Raw genomic sequence first — 17,167 nt, 5'->3', positions numbered from 1 at the left:
GTATATGATAAATATAGATTACTAATATAACATGGCATTTTTTAAATCAGACCCCTATTCAGCCCTTGGTCATGATATCAGCCCGAGCCCCGACAGGCTCGAGTGATGATTTTGACCTGCATACGGGGTATATATCTCCCAATTGATACGATATTCCCGTGCTTGCATTTCCTATCATGATGTTTTTGATAGATGTTATTGCTCACAAGGAAGCTATTAAACCAAGAGTTCCAAATGGTGAAGTTGAAATCATCCTTTCGTAAATTTTACGGACGCCATCACGAGTTGATTGACCGTTATGGAATAACCATTTCACAAATGATATCGGATATGTTCCTTACGTCGTAACTACAATCCCCTTCCCTTTCATGAATGTGACCTACCGAATTAGACTATTTACCGGATTTGTAATCACATAAGCAACACGACGGGTGCCACATGTGGAGCAGGATCTGCTTACCCTTCCGGAGCACCTGAGATCACCCCTAGTTTTTAGTGGGGTTCGTGTTGTTTATTCTTTAGTTTTCTATGTTGTGTAATGTGTACTATTGTTTTTCTGTTTGTCTTTTTCATTTTTAGCCATGGCGTTGTCAGTTTGTTTTAGATTTATGAGTTTGACTGTCCCTTTGGTATCTTTCGTCCCTCTTTTTTTTACCATGCTAAGGGGTCTGACATGAACAATTACATGTTATATTCTTTTCATCATATACTTTAGTTTAAACATATTTATTTATAGTGGATTGGGAAACAAGTTTTGCAACTTATATTAATCCCTTTCCACTTTGCGGGTGCGAGTGCTTCCTTGTAGCGGCATTAGCGTGCTCTTTTTCGAAATCTACAAGGGTGTCTTTAACGTTCAAGAGAAATGGCTCTCTCTTAACACGGGTCAGCCATGATTTATCGTCCCCTTCGGACGGACTATCATCGTTTCCTCCAAACCATATTCGCAATTGGTGTCAAGGGAGAGCCGAAAATTCAGTTCCTGAAATTTTCATCCTAGACGGGAATCGAACCAGGAACCTTTGTGTTAGTAGTCCGAATATACGAATATATCATATACTTTAACCAAAACCATACAGACAATACAAAAATGTTATATTAAACCTTATAAAATTCATTTATTGTATTTTTCATGTTTTTTGTTTTGCAATTTTTAAATAATATATTTTCTTGTTTTCGAATATTTGTTTCTTCATTTTACTTAGTTACTAAAATGTACCACTGAAGTTTTTTTTCTCCGAAATTTGCAGAATGAGATGTCTTTGCGATACTCTTAAGAAAGGATTGCGATAATAACCGGAAGCAGTTGATATAAACCGAAAATAGTTGATATATACCGGGAGCAGTTGATAACAAAAGTTTTATCATATACTTAGACTAAATAACATATGATTTTTACTGTATGAGAATAGCATTAAATTAATGTAAATTCCATATTTTTCGAATTGGTGCTTAGCGGGCTGATATCAAAAGTTTATCACATGCTTCGATTGTTATCACATGCCTTTCCGTAACGTTATCACATGGCATTCCGGTGATACTCGGCAAATTCCGGAAAATACACCTCAATGCTACGTTTTCAGTGAAAAACATTACGAAATAGTGTACAAAACAATTATTTAGATACTGAAAAGTATATTGTGTAAAACATTTGTAAAATAATAACAAAAAAAAAATAAAAATAAAAAAAACAAACTAATTATTAAATAAATGCATTCTTTATAAGTTTCAAACATAATTTAGAAAGTTACTTTGAAAAGGTTGACTTTTCCAAACAGTGTTCATTATGTTTATTGTTTTGTTTTGTTTTGTTTTGTTTTTTTTTATGTTTTTTTTTTTTGTTTGTTTTTTTTTGGGGGGGGGAGGGGTTGTCGAGTCGTCCATATTAAAAATGTTTTCTCCTCTATTGAGGCATATGGTCGAAAGATTTGATATCGAATGTACTAAATTTGGGTCCGACGTCCGTGAACTTTTCAATCTTTGAACTTCTATTTGGAAACCATGTAAAAGGATCAATATATGAATCTGTTATTTTCTCCATTGTTGAAGCATATGATAAAAAGATCATAACATGTCATTTTTCATATCGCATGTTTATTAGCCCTCGGTCAATATCAGCCCTCGAGCCATGCGGCTCTTGGGCTGATATTGAACCTAGGGCTGATAAAATACATGCGATATGAAAAATGCCATGTAATAATCTGATAATATCACATGGCTACAAATTTAATGTATAAATATATGTATAATTAAGTTTATCATTGGGTACATTATATACTAATGGATTTTCATCTCTCGATTTTGTCATTTGAAGATATATCTAAATATATATATATAATGTGCACAAAACATAAGCTCTCATACCCAAAAACTTCATTTAAGAAAAACAAGCATTAAAAAATTATTAAACATAATTGTATTGAATCAAAGATAAGTCCAAAATACACTTAAATTTTTTTTTTTAAATAAGCACTTTTACTATTACAGATGTGCTCATGTGTCTTCAAGAAGCCTTATGTAGTCATTGCCGTCAAAGGACTATACCATACAATTAGTTCGTATATATATATAGACAATAACCTTTCAATGTCTTTGAATATCAGCTGTATTTGTACGCGGCTAAGCAACAGGTGTAATGTAAGCTTCAACGAGCTATTACTCCTGTTTTGAGCCGTGTTCTACAATTAAATGCTTATATTTTTTCCCGTCCCAATTATTTAATTTATTTTTTAAAGATATCGACATGACTTAAACATGACTTTAACGCGGACTGCAATGAAAACCCCAAATTATATTTTGGTGTAAACAGTTATTAAACATAATCGTTCGCCCGCAACAGAAGCAGGATATTAAGAGAATTAATACGTGTTAAATGTGCACATGTATTAGTATAGTAGAAAGTTCGATTTTAGGATAAAAAGATATAATGTCAAATATTTCGTTTCTTTATCTTAAATAATCAATCCTTCTTCTTTCTTTAGAAAAATTCAGTAATGTATTGATAACAGTTGATGGTAATTATTGTGATAATTATGCTGGACCACCAGGAAAGTCTACAAGACACAATCCTATCACAATTACATGCCCATCTGGAACTTCTGGACGTGTCTTAAAAATGCTAAGACAGGTGTCTAACGATAATTTCCAATTCTGTGAAGTGAAAGTATTTGGTAAGTTGTATTCAATTTCGCTTTTCTTTATCTTCGTTTTCTTCAAATATCAAACAATTGTAAAACACAGCGAAAAAATCATATAACATGCACTCTCGGGTAAATATTGTAACTTTGAGACTTTGATTGGGTTTATTTGGTCAAATTTGGAGATGCAAAAACATTTAGGATAATCTTTCCATTTCAAAACCTCTTTGATACCTCATCACCACAAGTTAATGCAACATTCATTGGTCGTTTATCATCTTGAAAGCTAATATGTGACCATGACTGCGAAAATGGACCCAGACGAAGAAAATACATATTTTGATATATTTTGGATCCTAATTATTATAAATAACATTCTGTAAATATTTCAAGGGGAAAGTACAAGTACAAAAAACAAACATTTAAGATTCGTACGTAACATGTATTATAGAAATAAATTGACAAATGGAAGATATCATTCGAAAAATTCAAGACTTGTTCTTATATATATATATGCGTATTTTTCCAAAATTGTTCATTCTATAATAAGACACCTTAAGTTGATTATTTGTTGCTTTAAAGGCTTAGCACGGCGAATTAAAAGATGTAATAACAGAATGGTCATCTCTGATTCTAAATATAGGATGACAATTAATCTGCCGACTTTGTATGATATTTATTCCATAGATAAACAACAAACTTTTTTGCGTAGTAGAACAGTTATCACATTTCTTTTATTGTTTACCTCTCGCGTCCTGCAATAGCCAGATTCAAACAAATTAAAAAAATATACATATAATGTAGAAGTGAATTTTCAAAAGCTACTAAATTGTCGCGATATTTATATTTAAATTAAGAAATGTCAGGTGCAATATTCTTGTGTCTTGTATTTACCTATTTTCCCCTATATGCTGTCCCTCCTTTGATATATTTGATGCATGTATAATGTAAGTAATATGTGTTTGTTTTTATTTTTATTTTCATTTCAAGCTAATCTTACATCTTGTGCTGACCCTCCTGCGGATTGGGTGTGTGGCAGTTTATGCTATAATGCATCGGCAAAAACTAATACTTGTCCTGCAACATCTGCCACAGTAAATTCTGGTAACACTGGAACAGCTGGTAGTGGTGATTGCATGTGCCCATGTTCAAGTATTGGAACATCAGTTTTAATGAACGTTACAAAAGACGAGATGTTGGAACAGCTTTTAAAAATTATTGACGATATCAAAATTGATCCGGATCAAACGTCTTTAGCGAAAAGTAAATTTACAAGTGCTGCAGATAACAGACCTTCTGCACAAGCGATTGGTTCCATGGGTGTAATTGCATTGATTGGAGTCGTAGCTATTATAGTTCTTATGGATTTAGATAGGTATATAAAGGGTTATAAAACGGTCAAGAAACTTTTAGTCAAATTGCGAAAATTGGCATTTGGTAAAAAGAAAAAATTGTAAAATGCTCTGCCTAAAAAAAAGAATTTCAAAGACGATTTGATTGATTTTCCACTATACCATGAATTGTTTACGTGGTCTTGATAAATTAAAACAGAAATATCTTCCTATTGTTTTTCTTTAAAACTTGTTGGAGTGAATTACACATATGTTGATGTAAATAAAGTAAAATATTTCTATATGACGCTTTCGAAGGTTTTTTTAAGACTAACTTACTCGAACAAGATATTGACATCGTCGGACTTGTTCCTAAAGGAATGTTAGAAATACGTCAAATGAATTTTTCAGCTCCTTTTTCAAAAATGACATATCAATAGAAATTAAAAAAAAAAAACATACAAAGTCATGTCGTTTGTTTACTTTGTCGTTGCAAACAACATATCGCTGATAATGAAAACACATGTAGCATTATAAAATCATGAGACATTGTGGATGACTATTTCAAATCAGAAAGACATGTCAAACAATTATTTGAAAACATATCATCTGTATGACGGCTTCCAATTTTTTTACCGGCTGATAGTTAGTACTATTTTCTATGTTCTTGATTCTTTTGGGGATGCAATGTTAGTCCAAGATGTTATAATCAGCCAAAAAGGTAGTTGGCAGTATTGGGATGGTAAAAAGACAGTCTAGCATACAAGAATTAACAGTCCGATTCTTAAATTCTTGACAAATTTAATTTTAGATGGAAAGTGCAAAATATCGTTATTGTGAAAATATGTATTCCAAATGGAACCCTTCATTTTTTTATATTCTAAAAATCTGAATATTTTTAAAAGTGTCTTTCTTAATTTATGTATCATTGTCATTTTGCTTACTTTCTTTAGTTACATATTCTAACATCGGACTCGGACCACTTTTAAACTGAGCGTATTCCTATGTGTTTCTTTATTCTACATTGGCAAGAGGTATAGCGGAATGGTTGAGATCTCACAAAAACTGTTTAACCCAGCAGCATTTTTGCGCATGTCCAAAGTCAAGAGCCTCTGGCCTTTGTTTGTCTTGTAAGGTTGTTTTTTATTTTAGTTTTTTTTATGTGTTTTGGAGTTTAGTGTGACGTCTATTTTCACTAAACTAAAAAAAAAGGAGATTTGGTATGATTGCCAATGAGACAACTCTCCACAAGAGACCAAATGACACAAACATTAAGAATTATAGTACACAATTTTCTTACGGGGCCAGATGAGGACCACCTCCGGGTGCGGGAATTCGCTTCATTGAAAATCCATTGGTAGCCTGCGGCTGTTGTCTGCTCTTTGGTCGGGTTGTTGTCTTTTTGACTTATTCCCCATTTGCATTCTCAATTTTAGTCGATGTATTTCAAATGAAAAATATCCTGTTTGTTAGGATAAAAGCATGCATAACACACACTATGCGTGGTCAGTACAAGAAATGAACATCTAATGCATTTTATGTCATTATATTTTTCATAAAATTCCGTAAAAGGTTTAATTGTTGACCTTGTAGATTCAACTTTGACTTTTATTTTTCATAATAAAAGAAAAGAATGCCAAACAATCGAAAAGTACATGCTATACGATTATGCAGATACAATGTGTGTTCCAATTACAATGAATTACAGAACTGAATATGTATCATCTCTCATTCTACAACAATACACTGAGTTCATTATAATAAAGATGAACGAACTATTCCCATCAAAGAGCAAGTTTTATAAGTTTAATTTGGAGTCATTTTTATTTGTATATATTTAAAACCAGTTTTTGATAGGCACAATATACATTGTATGTATAAATGCAACAATAAGACAGTTATATGAGACAATAACAATCAAAACCAAGGAGTAAACAAAGACTCACAAAACCATAGGACATTTACATCAACAGTTATAAATAATTAATGAGAATAAACACGAACTCCATTAAAAACCAGAAGTGAAATCAGGTGCCCCGGAAGGATAAGCATTTCCTGCACCGTATATGACACCCGTCGTGTTATTTCTTTGTTCAGTTCGGTCATGATGGACGGTTTTTATGTCTGAGGAAGAATATCAGATATGATTTCTGACACACTTTTGTCATAATGGCCAATCAACTCATGAGTGATGACCTTAATTTAGTGATTTATAGCCCTGTCTAAACATGTGAAACAACCAATTTTGCGGCTGTCCAAAGTCAGGAGCCTCTGGCCTTTGTTAGTCTTGAATTATTTTTAATTTTAGTTTCTTGTGTATAATTCGGAGTTTAGTATAACGTCCATAATCACTGAACTAGTATACATATTTTTAAGGGGCCAGCTGAATCACGCCTCCGGGTGCCGGAGTTTCTCGCTACACTGAAGACCCATTAGTGGCCTTCGGCTGTTGTCTGCTCTATTGTCGGGTTTTTGTCGCTTTGACATATTCCCCATTTCCTTTCTCAATTTTAAAGTTTGTCATGTAGTGTGAGATGGAAAGACATTTTTTACATGAGCTGTCTAATAATCAGAACTTCCCTCTTTATAACAGGTTTTTATAATTTCATCATATTCATCGCGAAACAACGATTGATATTGCAAGCAATTCAATTGATGAAGTTGATGATTCCATGAGATGGTGCTTCTGATTAAATTAAATGATGATCAAGGTCAAAACTTACAATTTTCTAATTAGACCCGAATAACCGAAATCAATTATTGAGAAGAAAATTCCGTGTTTTTCATAGATAAAGGAAGATGTGGTATGAGTGCCAATGAGACAACACTCCATCCAAGTCACAATTTATAAAAGTAAACCATTAGAGGTCAAGGTACGGTCTTCAACACGGAGCCTTGGTTCACACCGAACTGCAAGCTATAAAAGGACTCCAATCATTCAAACAGGGAAATCAACTGTCTAATCTATACACTTGGAAAAAAGTATTGCAACACTTCCTTTGAAAACAATGTAAAATGACAAGATCGTAGAATGCGTATAATTTGGATTTTACCACATACTTTTAATCCGTTTATATTTTAAAATTAAATGCATGGTATTAACTAACTTTTCATTCATTGGTAATGCTACATGGATAGGACATAACAGCTGCACGGAAATAGTATTTTTTTAGTATGGATACAAATTTTTCAGGACTCATTTTTACATAACATTAGTTCTAATGCTGCGTCTCTCTCGTATGAGTTTTGCCTGAAATGTAAATAAATAACACAAATTCAATTTTAACCCATAAACGGATTAAAAGTATGTGGTAAAAATTAAATTATACACATTCTACGATTATGTCATTTTACATTGCTTTAAATGGAAGTGTTGCAATAATTTTTTCCAGGTGTATATATAAAAAGAAAACGAAAAACGAAAAACACTTATGAACCACATCAACAAACGACAACTATTGAACATCAGATTTCTGACTTAGGACAGTTGCAAACAATAGCAACGGATTCAAACGTTTTAATGGTACCAAACCTTCACACTTAACTGAAACAATAGTGTAACATCACAACATAGAAAGACATCCTATAAAATATAAATTGAAATGTCTTAACTCAATCAAATGACGTAGTAACACAAATGAACATACACTAAACGAATAAAGTTGATATATGATACAACATGTACAATGTAAATACAAAGTTAATTAAAATAAGGTTTGAATAATTAAAGTAAAAGTATTATACCGCTGTAAAATGCTAAACAATTTCAGAAAAACATCAACTTTGAACAAAAATACCTCATTTGCACTTATCAATATAATACACAGGTAAATGAAAATAATTTCGTTGTTAATATAAAAAAGAAGAAGTGGTATGATTGCCAATGAGACAACTATCCACAAAAGACCAAAATGACACAGACATTAACAACTATAGGTCACCCTACGGCCTTCATCAATGAGAAAAGCCCATATAGCATAGTCAGCTATAAAAGGCCTCGATAAGACAATGTAAAACAATTCAAACGAGAAAACTAACGGCCTTATTTATGTAAAACAAATGAACGAAAAACAAATATGTAACACATAAACAAACGACAACCACTGAATATACAGGCTCCTGACTTGGGACAGTATACTTCTATCTGAATAACCTTCCGTTTAAGAACACCAAGAAATTCTTTGGAACTTTATCAATAAAACTATTCTAAAACTTGATACATGTGGGATTAATATCAACAATAAAACTATAAAATTGGTGCTCGATAAAACTTCGTGTTCTTCATGTACAGGTGCCAGAAGTCTGATGTATATGTGACAGTGATTATGTAGAATCCCTGAAATTTTCAGGGATTATGTAGAATCACTTGCCAGTTCAGGGATTATATACACTCACTAAAATGTTCAGGGATTATGTATAATCACTAGAAAAAACGGCAGGGATAATACATAATAACTGAAATGAAGAAATAATTTTATTTATAAAGAAAACGAATAAAAGTCAAATATTTCATGCAATAAAATCATATTAAAACAGCATTACACTGTATAAACATAAATTGTAAAATGTTAAGCACAAAATATCTAAATGATAACCCTGTTTTTAAATGTTAGGCACAATTTTTTAAAATGTTAAACACTATATATTAAAATAATATGTTTCACATCTGTTTTGAACACCATATCCACATTTCCAAAAACATTTTCCTTCACATATCGAATCAGATATTATGACCCGCCTAAGAGAAATAAAGTGTTCAGTAAAGACATCTGTAGGTACACCCCAAAAAAAGGAATGAGCAACCTCGAACCGGCTTGAGCAAGATACCATGTTTGTATTATTTAAGTCACTAAGGCGATAGCCCTTTTCAGACTTTTGGTGAACAATTACCATTATGTTTTTTTTTTTTTGTTCCCTTTCCTTTTTTACCCTGTGAATTTGCTATAAAAATATTACACCAAATGCCAGATTCTTCTAAAATATTGTTGATACTGTCGATCCTTATTTTATTTCTATCCATTTAGATGCGTAAGTTCTCTCTATTTGAATTTCTTGTTCATTTGAAAGAATAAAAAGCAATAAACAGATGTTCCAGAATCTTCTTCACCATTTATTTTACATGTATCACAAATAACATATTCCGTGGATTTACAAATAGAACATGAATATCCATTTGAGCTGGCTTTTAATAAACAAACAATACATGTAAAGTTATCGCTATAAAGGGAATCTTGATAGTATCAATTTTGAAGACTTCAACTTTATCTCGAAACCCTGTGTTGGTTGTATCTTTAAGATCATCCTCTGTGTTTAAAAGCAGAACTATTTCATCTGACAAATAATATGAAAGTAAAACTTATAATTTGTCTATATATTTTTTTTTATCCAACAAAGGATCCTTAAATTATTCATAATCCCTGAAATTATATTAGGGAATTTGTAGAATAATTATGTAAAATCACTGGTCATTTTCAGGGATTATATATAATTACTAATGAATTTAGTGATTCTACATATTCCCTGAATAATCAGGGATTCTACATAATCCCTGATTATACAAATTCACTCAACAGATGTATTTACAGTATAAAGGGAGAAAGGAAATAACTTGTATGTTCATAGCACAAAGAAGTGAAAATTTATAGTAATTTCAAACACTTTCAAAGCTTGTATACATACTAGATATACGTCAACATTAAATTACAAAACAAGAATGTTTCCATAGTACACGGATGCCCCATTCGCACTATCATTTTACATGTTTAGTGGACCGTGAAATTGGGGCCATTACTTTAATTTGGCATTAAATTAGAAAGATCATATCATAGGGAACATGTGTACTACGTTTCAAGTTGATTGGACTTTAACTTCATCAAAAACTAACTTGACCATAAACTTTAACCAAAACTTTAACCTGAGCTTCGCACTATCTTTTTCTTTGGTCAGTGAACCGTTGAATCGGGGTCAAAACTTTAATTTGGCATTAAGATTAGAAAGATAATATCATGGAAAACATGTTCTAAGTTTCAAGTTGATTGGACTTCAACTTCATCAAAAACTACCATGAATCAAAACTTTACCCTGAGGCGGGACGAATGGACGCACGGACGAACGAACGAACGGACGAACGGTCGCACAGACCAGAAAAAATAATGCCCCTCTACTATCGTAGGTGGGGCATAAAAAGCATTACAATTAGTATCAAAAGTCAAATTAACAAGAAAGTACGATTTGCGAGTAGTCGCAGTTAATGAATTGCTGATAAAACCAAAAAAGGACCTGCAGTGATGCTCGAGGCTTATATATAAACAAACCAGGAGAGGACAAAATTATGTATACGTATTGCTTACAGCAAATGAAAAACATCAGTGATAGATGTGAAGAGTTACATACATGTAAATGTAACAGACAGCAATAGTAACAATAACTCACGAGAGAAGCTCTAGCTGAGTGAATAAGAGTTTTAAAAAAATCAAATGATTATCTCTCTAAATTAAGCTGTACTAGTATAAAGATTCTTTAAAAAAATCAGTTTAACTGTGGTTCAAATGGAAGTTTCCCTGTCAGAAAAGATATGTCCAGGACATCTGATCTAAATTGAATTACCTCCTTCTAGTCGCTTGCTTGGATGATCTCAATATATATGAGAAATACATCGAGATGCTACCATCAAGGACGATCGTTCCGAAAGTAGGCGTATCGACTAAGATGTAGTTCCATTAATAATAATTAATAACCAAAAGACAAACAAATTACTTCGTTAAATAATCAAGAATTTTCTAAATATACTGCTGAAATTTACCCCAAGGAACTTATTTTAAATCAATTAAATTCAAACGATTATAACTGTCCTTTCCTGGATTTAGATATTTCGGTTTCAAACGGGAAACTTCACACTAAAATTAACGACAAAAGGGACGATTTTCCGTTCCCTATTGTTCATTTCCCATTTTTAGATGGTGATGTTTCATTGACACCATCTTACAGTGTTTATATTTCACAGCTCGTTCGTTATGCCCGTGTCCGTTGTGACGTTTTTTTATTTTAACGAACATTGCCTTCGTTAAAATCAAAAACGTCACAATGTATTACTGGTAAATTATTAAACCAGGGATATCGTTACCATAAATTACTTAAAAACTTACTAAATTTGCCCATAGATATAAAGATTTGGTTTTGAAATTTGGTTATACCTGTAGAAAACTTGTTTCAAACGGGATAGCACATCCTTAATTTTACAGAAACGTTGTTAACCGTGTCCGGAAATTTAGAAATGATCCATGTAAACTTATTGCTCCATTTAAAAACTTATTTTAAAAGGTTACCAATTTAACACTGTAATAAGATCATTGAATATTGTTTTTATTGGTAGAAATATTGATTTTGATATCAGTAAATTAAAAGCAAACTAAATATTACTAGTATGTTATAAACATATACACATTCATGGATTTACAATCTGTCCATACCTGTAACTTGGCATTGCACAAGATCATGTTTTTCTCTTACTGTTTATGACGTTTTTACACTAAATCCATTGGATGTTGGATGTGTACGGATTGATAATTTAGTCTTAGATGCATGATTTTTTTATTAGTTGTTAGTGGCTTTGAACTAGCTGTCAGATAACTGCGAGTACTCTCAGATCTGTTGCTAGTGTCTTTTTGTTGTCGGGATGTACAAGTATCCGGTCACGTCTACTTGTATTTATGTCCATCTGATGAGTTAAGTCTTTTTCAACTGATTTTTGTAGTTCGTTCTTATGATGTACTGTTATACCACTGTCCCAGGTTAGGGGAGGGTTGGGATCCCATTAAAATATTTAACCCTGCCACATTATATTTGTATGTGCCTGTCCCAAGTCAGAAGCCTGTAATTCAGTGGTGGTCGTTTGTTTATGTGTTACATATTTGTTTTTCGCTCATTTTTATATAAAATAAAGGCCGTTAGTTTTCTCGTTTGAATTGTTTTACATTGTCATTTCGAGGCCTTTTATAGCTGACTATGCGGTATGGGCTTTGCTCATTGTTGAAGGTTGTACGGTGACCTATAGTTGTTAGTTTCTGTGTCATTTTGGCCACATCTTCTTTTTTATAAACACAAAAAAAACTTGTGTTCGATAAATCTTTTATTTAAAACTTGTTAAATTAGTGTGTTCAATTCTAGGTTAACAGAAATCTGCCCCAAACATTTGGAAGTTTACTTGATCATTAATACTTTACATCTACTCTACAGTTAAACATGGATTGTCTATTCTATAATGATAACGTGAATAAACCTGTAACAGTCTATAATTACAGAATGAACATTTTAGAATTAATTCTATCAAAATCAATGGGATAAAACTTTAGTTTCTAGATTTTGAAAACAAACAGAAGTGGCAAAAAAAAAACCAAACAAAGATGAAATAAAATAATACCGTTCCAAAGACAATGAAAGAATTATATCTAAAACTGTCACCAAACATTAAAGAACTTAAGCGCAACAATATAATCTTGTTGACATACAGTGTTAGCATCGGCTTTATCTCCAGGTTTTTATTTATTGACAACGTCTTGAATAGTGCATTATGATATGATCGTTAACCTTCAACGTAAATATATCAAAATACAGGAAACCTTTATGTCGTGGTTCATAATGTCTATAAACAGACAGGTATTTAATCTCAAGACACAGTAACGTTACACGTATCATAAAGCCAGTTTATTTAATGAAGTTACATTAAAAATACAATTGGAAACATAATTTGTATCGAATTCAATAATTTTTATTTTGGAACTGAATGTAACAAAATATAAACGAATTACTGTATTCCAGGTATGAAGTAAGGTTTTATTGCAATAAACTTCTTACTTTCAACTTAACCTGAAGCATCACGATCACATTTATTACATGTTACACTACATAAGAAGCAGCCAGTGTAACAATATTTACGTTATTACGTCACAGATTAGAGTTGATTGTTCATTAACGTCATTTACACCGATTGGACTCGGTCAACTTGCATAAATCATTTATAAAAAGGACTTAAAATTGGTCAATTTAAAGATTATCGTTCAGAAAAAACACTATATATGAGTGTTTCCTAATCATGTAAATACAATTTGTTTTGAAAATTCTACTGTGATTATGTTTGTTTTTCTATTATTGTCTAATGAAATGAAGCAAAACGAAATGAAGGAGAAACCAGATAAATACTGCATCTATAGCAAATGTAAATACTCTTGATTTCAGATAATTATCAGACACAATTCGAAATAAACAAAGTCAATGTTTAATGGATCGTTTCCTGTTGCTGAACAGTAAACTAAATACACGAGTAAAACCCCAGTTATAACTTTTACAATCCGCATTCCATGTGGTATAGCAGGAAACTTTATCTTTTGTTTACTGGAATGAGTTATGTAAAACACGTCATTGTGATTTCTAATTAAATCCTGAAGAAATATGGTTGAGTCAGTATGTCGACATTCAAAGAGACCCGCTGGAGGAAAAGCTTTGAATATGAATGAAAGAGGATCAAACCCACAAAAACGATTGCACTGGCTCGAATTTATCCAACGGGAGATTAGATGTGTTAATAACCATAATATTAATAATTGCAGGAAGCATTCAAAGAAAAAATTACAGCAGCTCTTTTAATATTATCATTTTGATAGATAACGATGACCCTAATACTTCACTAAGTAAATTTCTTATCTCGTAAAAGAACTTTGGTGTTATATGGGGAACTCCGCGGTGATAGAATAATATTGCTCTCTTGGAAACATTTGATATCTACCATTTATCACAGGAATACGGGAGTTATGTTCATTTTCAGCTAAAATGGCAATATTTCCAGCATCATCACATTCAACAGTTTCCATTAAGCTGATAACAATTTTTATGTAGTGCTTGAAAAATCCGTAATATTCATGTAAAACATCTCTAAGATAAGATATGTACAAAACTATTAAAGGCACCCATATCTGAATTGAGAGAATCCATATTATATAGTCATTGTATAAATTAACAAAGTGCTGTAAAAACCGACGTATTAAATTTACACTTATAAGCAAATATATCCACAAAATTGTTTTAAGTGTCCAATACACAACATTGGACCAGTAAATGTTCAATAAATAAAATATTAATGCAAAAAGTATAAAAACTGTTAAAATGTCATTTCCCAATTTATGATGGCAACAAACCAAAACAACACATAAAACACATGAAAGGGAATACCGATTCACGTTAACATGATTAACTGCAGGTAAAAGTAAGCTTACGTCTCTAAATATCATATTATTTCCTTAAGAACAGATCTATGAATAGTATCATACAGCACAGTTAACTTGTTTGACATTTTAAACAAAAGTAATGACAGGCACAAAGTCATTGCTGTCATCAAGATTGACAATTAAAATGCTTCAGAAGGCTCTGGGAGAAATTTTACATTATTGGAGAAACATTTTACCAAACATTCAATCAGAAATATAATAAAAGTAATACACAATAAAATACAGAAATGAATTCTTCCTCGTTGGAATCAAAAACGTGAGTCGCATTGGATAAAATATGAAGCGTAGTGAATGTTGTAAAAAAAACTGCTACCTATTACAGATATTTTTCTAAACCATGCTCTTTCTAAAATTTATGTTGTTAACATATCCATGCATAATGTGTTTGTCGATATAAGTAATGGGTTACAAAGATAAGTTGAAAAACGCCTTGTATATCTATAAATAAAGCGATACAGTATCTTAGCTTCGAATGCTTTTCCTGTAAAAAGCCATATTTTCAAAACTAGATATGAGTATAAAATGTAAAATGGCAACTTAAACAACATCCAGTTCTTGGCGTATGACTGTCTATCCTCGGTTATATATATATATATCGTTTTCAGATAATTGTTGACTTATTGAAAGATTGTGATGATAGTGTTCACTTGAAAAAAATATATATTCCTGGAACAAAGTTGAACGCGGTCATAAAGATAAGCACTTCATTTAGCAACAATGTGCAGTTTGATTCTTGTGAAGCAAATAACAGAACGTTTATGCAATGCCGTTTTTTTTCCTACTAAGATAATCATCAATAATATAATGTACAGAAAATAGGGTAGATAATTTATTCAGAACAATTGATTCTTTTTCATTCATTTTGATTTCATCCTAAAAGCTACATAATGTTACATGTTCATTGTTGCGGATGTTCAGATTACGTTTAATTCCCTTTAAAAGATTTTGAGATATACTCTTATAGATATAGGTTCTGTCTTCCATTTGTTCATCGTGTGCAATATGATGATGATTTGTAGGTTGAAAACAAATAAAACAATCCACTAACATAACGATATTATTGTCGTATATGTCAGAACTCAATACATTACTCTTAACGTTCTCAAAAGAAAAATCTTCATATTCTATTAAGGTTATCCTCGTTGGTCGAGTACAAGATGGTGGTTTAAAAAGATGGGCAAAGTTCAGTTTTCCAAAGATCTATGTCTAAAGGGTTCTGTCGATATCTGTTTATCCAGCGTCTCAAGCACGATACTTCATTATCACACTTTATCAAAGTATTTATCACAGACAATAACACAAATATTGCTCCCACACACAATACTAAAAATTATAACAGTATAAACAATACTACTATAAAGGACGAATTAGCTAGAATTTCAGGAAAATGCATGGCTCAAGTTAAAAGATATATAGTTAGATTGTGCAGGTTGTATGGGTATACGACTGTGTAATGTAAAAGTCAAACTCTATCTTTTGGTTCATTTGCAAATACATTTTGTAGGCACTTTTTACAAATTAGATTCTCCTAGTTGAGAATAAATATTACGTCATCTAAACAATTAACCCCTCTATATATGTTTCTTTCCAAGAAATGTAATACTGATAATTAACAAACTAAGGCGAATATTGATGTTATCATTATATGTATTCTATTATCTCCATTATCTTTTTCTAATGGGGAAATTCAAACATGCGAACAATGTAGACTGATTTGTAAACAAATACAAAATAAATGACTTGTGTAATAAAAGTATGTTTTTTTTTTTTGTTATCCCTTTTGAAGATCTTAGATTATGCCGCGTTCACACTAATAACTGTAAAACCTTTAGAACCAAGAAAAGGTTTTTTCACTAAGATTAATAGACGTCAGAATAGGTTAAAACTTTATATAAAACCTTGTGTTTGGTGGGGTTCGTGTTGCTTATTCTTTAGTTTCTATGTTGTGTCATGTGTACTATTGTTTATCTGTTTTTCTTTTTCCTTTTTAGCCATGACGTTGTCAGTTTATTTTCTATTTATGAGTTTGATTGTCTCTCTGGTATCTTTCGTCCCTCTTTTAACATATTATTGGTTTTTCTTAAATATTTATATTTGGCAGTATTAAACCAAACTGACTGCTACATGAAATAGGAAAATAGTGTTTCAATATATCGCTTTTCTAAGTGTTTCAGACGAAAGCAAATTCATATTTGAATTGTATGTCAAAATTGGAGTAATTGCCCCCTAGAATTTAATATATTCAAATTTTGCTTTCATCTTTCACTTTTATGCACTTTCATATTGAAAGGTTTTAAATAAGATATAATTTCTTGCAAAACGTTGTGCCAAATACGGCTAAGGTAATCTATTCCTGGAATAAAAAAAATCCTTAGTTTTCGGGAAATTCAAAGTTTTGTAACAGTTAATTTATAAAAAC

General features: G+C 31.7%; 2 protein-coding genes across 2 annotated transcripts in view; one reads left to right on the top strand and one right to left on the bottom strand.

Annotated features, from left to right (window-relative positions):
- Window positions 1-4,667, top strand: part of LOC139522424 (uncharacterized) — a 30,988-nt gene extending 26,321 nt beyond the window's left edge. Inside the window, exons 4-5 of the mRNA XM_071315938.1 lie at window positions 2,982-3,170; window positions 4,128-4,667. Of these exons, the coding sequence (XP_071172039.1) occupies window positions 2,982-3,170; window positions 4,128-4,594 (656 nt within the window). The 3' untranslated portion in view covers window positions 4,595-4,667. The remainder of the gene's footprint in view (window positions 1-2,981; window positions 3,171-4,127) is intronic.
- LOC139523758 (uncharacterized) overlaps window positions 1-17,167 on the bottom strand; it is a 312,433-nt gene that overhangs the window by 170,254 nt on the left and 125,012 nt on the right. The window lies entirely within an intron of this gene.

This window comes from Mytilus edulis, chromosome 5 (genome assembly GCF_963676685.1).
Source record: "Mytilus edulis chromosome 5, xbMytEdul2.2, whole genome shotgun sequence".
Lineage (NCBI taxonomy): Eukaryota > Metazoa > Mollusca > Bivalvia > Mytilida > Mytilidae > Mytilus > Mytilus edulis.
The sequence above is the reverse complement of the archived record's forward strand: the minus strand, read 5'-3'. Positions and strand labels throughout refer to the sequence as shown.